The 5,769-nt window shown below is 33.8% G+C and overlaps 1 protein-coding gene across 1 annotated transcript in view; it reads left to right on the top strand.

Annotated features, from left to right (window-relative positions):
* The first annotated feature begins 496 nt into the window (after positions 1-496).
* Positions 497-5,769, top strand: part of LOC107669934 (aquaporin-10-like) — a 5,783-nt gene continuing 510 nt past the window's right edge. The window contains exons 1-5 of the mRNA XM_016462372.1: positions 497-583; positions 1,043-1,169; positions 1,256-1,393; positions 2,240-2,358; positions 4,580-4,797. Coding sequence (XP_016317858.1) covers positions 497-583; positions 1,043-1,169; positions 1,256-1,393; positions 2,240-2,358; positions 4,580-4,797 — 689 coding nt within the window. The remainder of the gene's footprint in view (positions 584-1,042; positions 1,170-1,255; positions 1,394-2,239; positions 2,359-4,579; positions 4,798-5,769) is intronic.

Here is a 5,769-nt window from a genome sequence, read left to right as displayed (position 1 = left end):
AATCTCTGAGGAATGTTTCCAACACCTTGTTGAATCTATGCCACGAAGAATTAAGGCAGTTCTGAAGGCAAAAGGGGGTCCAACACACACACACACACACACACACACACACACACACACACATCTTTGAAAATGTTCAAGGTATTTTGTATGAATTAGGTCATTAAGCTTTTGTTTTAAAATGAATCGTAGAAGATTTATGCATAAATCTGGTATATACCAGCAGTGCATCACAGATAAAAGTTATATAAACTACTCGTTTTATTACACAAAAGGGCAATGTACTACATGTAACTGTCATTCCTTCCCCAGATACACATATAACACACTTTAACTACAACAGATACTCCTGAGTTTTTTTTTTTTTTTTGGAAGACCATGCTTTCTGACTGGGTCTTTTCATTACAGACCTTCCCTATCGAGCCCTGAGAATCATCTGGAGTCCATTTACTTCCATTGTAAAAGAAAAAAAAAACAACAACAGAGGGCAGAAATTATGGATCGTCTGTTGAAGAGATGCCGAATCAAGAGTAGATTGTTCAGAGAATGCCTTGCAGAATTTTTCGGAGTCTATATTTTGATAGTAAGTCAGTCTTCATAACTGTATTTGTAATGTGGAAATGTGTGCCATTAACTGAAGTCTCAGAATGAGGCCCACTTTTATCTTTACAAAATGTTGATAATTCAGCAATTTTATGAGAATGCTATCATATCTTTTTATGTATATATACATGTTTACATTCAAATGAAAATGGTAAAGCTCTTATAAAAATGTATTATCTTTGAGTAAAATATACCTCCTTCTGCCCATTAAATATTTTCTGTAGCAAATGTGCTAATAATTTCTGCAATATTCTGGAGAACAAACTTCACTGACAACTTGGAACTAAACTTTTGGCACTGAACATGAACTTAACCTAACCCTAAATTGCACAGCAATTTTATTGTGCCATAAACCTTTTCATAATAGACGTGTTTGTATAAACATTCACACTAGATCATTATTTTTTTTATATATTTCTTGATATCACTCTCTCTATAGCTTTTTGGGTGTGGATCAGTTGCCCAGGTGACGACCTCTCAAAACACTAAGGGTGAATACCTGTCAATCAACCTCGGATTTGCATTGGGCACCACATTTGGGGTTTATGTGGCAAAAGGCGTATCAGGTATAAAATCTCCAGAGCAGCTGTGCATATTAAGACATCAGTCCCTGTATATATATGCAAATGAATAGATTTCTCATCTGTTTAAGGAGCTCAACTGAATCCAGCTGTTTCCCTCACCCTGTGTGTCCTGGGCAGGTTTTCCTGGACTCGTCTTCCTTTCGATGTGTGGTCGCAGTTCTTTGGTGCATTTCTGGCTGCAGCAACTGTTGCTCTTCAGTACTATGGTGAGTGAATCTCAGTCTATCTGATCTATCATATATGTAATCGACACTACCAGTCAAAAAGTTTTTTTAATTATTTTTATTTTTGAAATAATTATTTTATGCCCACCAAGACTGTATTTATTTGAACAAAAATACAGTAAAAATAGTAAAATTGTGAAATATTATTACAATTATTACAAGTTTTGTACCTGAAAATTTTTAAAATGTAATTTATTCCTATGACGCAAAGCTGCATTTTCAGCATTAAAGTTTTTTTAATTATTTTTATTTTTGAAATAATTATTTTATGCCCACCAAGACTGTATTTATTTGAACAAAAATACAGTAAAAATAGTAAAATTGTGAAATATTATTACAATTTAAAATAACTGTTTTGTACCTGAAAATTTTTAAAATGTAATTTATTCCTATGACGCAAATCTGCATTTTCAGCATTAATACTCCAGTCTCCAGTGTTACATAATCCTTTAGAAATCATTCTAATATGCAGGTTTGGTGCTCAAGACACTTTTTTTTTTTTTTATATCATCAGTGTTGGAAATAGTTGTGCTGCTTGATATTTTTGTGGAAATCATGATACACTATATAATTCAAAAGTTCAAGGTGAGATTAAAAAAAAAAAACAATCAAAGAAGCATAAAATTGATGTGTGTAATTATATTTCACAATATTACAATTTTTACTGTATTTTGATCACATGCTCACCAAGGCTGATTTATAAGACGCTTTCAAAAACAAAAATCTTAATTATTCCAAACTTTTGAATTGTAATTTAGAAAATAAATATAAATCACACAAGTACATCCAAATGAAGACACTTTTCTATTCATACGTGTTTGTTCACAGATGCCATAATGGATTTCACTGGAGGGCATCTGACAGTTAGTGGTGCCACTGCCACAGCTGGTATCTTCTCAACATATCCAGCAGACTACCTGAGTCTATGGGGAGGAGTGGTAGACCAGGTCAGCACAATATATGAAACATGGAAATCTACTGTTTGAAATGCTAAGACTATTCTCAAGGCACAAGACTTTCGTAAGATCACCATAACCAAATATTCCAAATTAATTGTTAATTCATAACAAAATGACCTATTCTGATTTGATAGGCCTACTGATTTTATGCAACAGTAGCTAATATTGAGTAACTTACATTTTATATACAATACTGTCAGTTATTGTCAGCCAATGAAAATTGTTCCAAAAGAAGCCACAGCAGAAAGCATGTATTTAAGTGAATCGGTTGAACGATTCAATGACTTATTTTTAAATACAGTAATTTTTTGTGCTACCTACTAGCGATGGAAAAACAAAACTACAAACTAATCACACCTGTTGTATATATAGTTTGTAAAGTGTATTTTTAGTTTGTGCCTTAAATGGATTCGCTCAGTTCACTCTCTGTCAAAGTCATATTATTATTATTATTATTATTATACATTTTATTTATAGGCGCCTTTCACGACACTCAAGGACACCGTACATCAATAAACAACCAGTAATCAAACAAAAGGCAGCACAGTGTACCTGCATCTAAACATTACATAAAAGCCTGCCTAAATAGATAAGTTTTAAGTCTAGATTTAAAAACCACAAGACTTTAACTATTATGAATATCCATCAGTAGAGAATTCCATAAATACGGAGCAGCATAACCAAAAGCTCGTGACCCCATAGAAGTTGTCCGAATGCGTGGAAGTACAAGAGTGAAAGCAGAGGCAGATCGTAAGATGCATGTAATAGTATTTATACAAAGGAGATCGGATAAATATGAGGGAGCTAAATTATTAAGTGTCTTGTAAGTTAAAAGCAAGACCTTAAAATGTATACAATATTTAACAGGGAGCCAATGCAGATTTTGTAGGACAGGAGAGATGTGCTCAGATATAGGAGTTTTGGAAATAACTTGTGCAGCCGCATTATGCACTAAGTGAAATTTGTGTATAGATTTAGATGGGAGTCCATAAAACAAGGAATTACAGTAGTCAATTCGTGATGTTACTATACCGTGTACAAGAATAGCAGTACTCTTTGTTGAGAGCACAGGATGGAGACGACTAATACTTCGTATATGGAAAAATGCAGAACGAATAACATTATTAATATGAGCTTAAATGATAAAGTGCTGTCCAAGATGACACCCAGACTTTTAACCTGTTTAGATATAGAAACTAGTGAATTGTCAATTGTCATAGACAGACAACTTGATTTGGCCAGAGTATTTTTTGATCCGACAAGAAGTATTTCTGTTTTATCACTGTTAAGTTTGAGAAAATTACATGAAAACCAGGTTTTTATTTCATCCAAACACTGAACAAGAGAAGACGGAGGAAAAACAGTGGTAGATTTAGAAGACAGATAAAGATGGGTGTTATCAGCGTAACAATGGAATTGAACCCCATATTTCCTAAAAATAAAACCAATTGGTAAAAGATAAATGATAAACAAAAGAGGTCCCAGAGCAGAGCCCTGCGGGACACCAGTGGTAACAGGTGTAGGATTTGATTTAAAGTGCTTAAGTTGTACAAATTGAGTATGGTCCGTAAGTTCGGAACGAACACAAAGCTTTACCTGTAATTCCAATGGACTCCAATCTACTTAACAGTATGGGGTGTATCGAATGCTGCACTAAGAATGAGTATTGATAAAAGACCTGAGTCTGCAGCTACTAATAAATCATTAGAAATCTTCACAAGTGCATTCTCGACACTATACGGATGAAACCCTGATTGAAACTGCTCATATAAACTATTAAAGGAGAGATGATCCCGGAGCTGAGATGCAACAATCCTTTCGAGAATTTTTGATAAAAACGGTAAATTAGAAAAAGGACGAAAATTCTCAAGATTATTTGAATCAGCCCCTGGTTTCTTGAGAATAGGTGTTATTACAGCAGTTTTTAATACAGGAGGAACAATACCAGAAAGAAGTGAGGCAATATCAGTGATTAAAGAAGAAAAACACGCTAAGCCAGGTTTTACCATGTAAGTTGGAATCGGATCTAATTGACAAGTTGCAGATTTGGATTTTCGTATGATAGAAACAATATCAACATCATATAACAATATGATGTTGATAAATGGCTTTAAAAAGAACAAAACTTTAAAAAGAAGTGTTTTGTCACTTGAGTTCAATCTGAAGTGAACTGTGAGAGTCCCAGTATTAACTTGAGCTTGTCCTGCAGATAATTGGCACAGCTGCTCTGCTAGTGTGTGTTCTTGCATTGGGAGACCCTCATAACACACCAGCTCCTCCTGGTCTGGAGCCTGTCCTGGTAGGAGCAGCTGTCCTGGTGATCGGCATCTCCATGGGATCTAACAGCGGATATGCAATCAACCCGGCTCGAGACTTCGGCCCGAGACTCTTCTCTTACATTGCAGGCTGGGGAGATGAAGTGTTCAGGTCAGTCTAACATTACATACAAGGTCAAAGCCTTGTGATCAATTCAATATGCACTTAAATATTTTCCAACTTTTCTTTATACTTACTGTACTGTATATACTGTTCAGAAGTTTAGGGACGGTAAGTTTTTGAAAGAAGTCTCTTATGCTCATCAAGGCTGCATTTAATTGATCAAAAATACAGTAAAAACAGTAACACTGTGCAATATTATTACAATATAAAAAAAGATGCTTTCTATTTTAATATATTTGTAAATGTAATTTATTCCTGTGATACAAAACTGAATTTTCAGCAGTCATTACTCCAGTCTTCAGTGTCACATGATGATGCTGATTTACTGCTCAAGAAACATTTCTGATTATGATCCGTGTTGAAAACAGTTGTGCTGCTAAATATTTTTGTGGAAAATGTAATATATTTTTCACGTTTCTTTGATGAACAGAAAGTTAAAAAGAACAGCATTTATTTGAAATTGATTTTTTTGTAACATAAATGTTGTTAGTGTCCATTTCATGCATCCTTGCTCAGTAAAATTAATTTCTTAAAACACTATTAAATGGTAATGTATGCTATATACAAACTAAATTAGTATTTGTACTCCACATACACTGTAAAAAAATATTTTTCTGAAGTGGTAAGTAAAAAATTATCGGTCTAGTCTATTTTTACTAGAAAATACCATTTCAGTTTTTCTGCTTCTACTTTTCTACTTCAAGATTACACAATTCATTGTAATTGTTTGTGAAAATGGTTTCTACACCATTTTTATTTGCGTAGATATACAAAGTAAATGTTTAGCATTGTCAGTGTAAAGAACAAAATGATAATTAATTTGTGGATGTGTAACAAAATATTTTTATACAACCAATTAGGAATTCTGTTCCATTGTAACCATGACACCGAACCAACCAAAAACTAGGAAGAAATGTATATAAAGTAGTGTGTGTGTGTGTGTGTGTGTGTGTGTGTATG

This window comes from Sinocyclocheilus anshuiensis, unplaced genomic scaffold, assembly GCF_001515605.1.
Source record: "Sinocyclocheilus anshuiensis isolate Anshui unplaced genomic scaffold, SAMN03320099.WGS_v1.1 scaffold160, whole genome shotgun sequence".
Classification (NCBI taxonomy): Eukaryota; Metazoa; Chordata; class Actinopteri; order Cypriniformes; family Cyprinidae; genus Sinocyclocheilus; species Sinocyclocheilus anshuiensis.
This window is presented reverse-complemented; position numbering and strand designations above follow the sequence as displayed.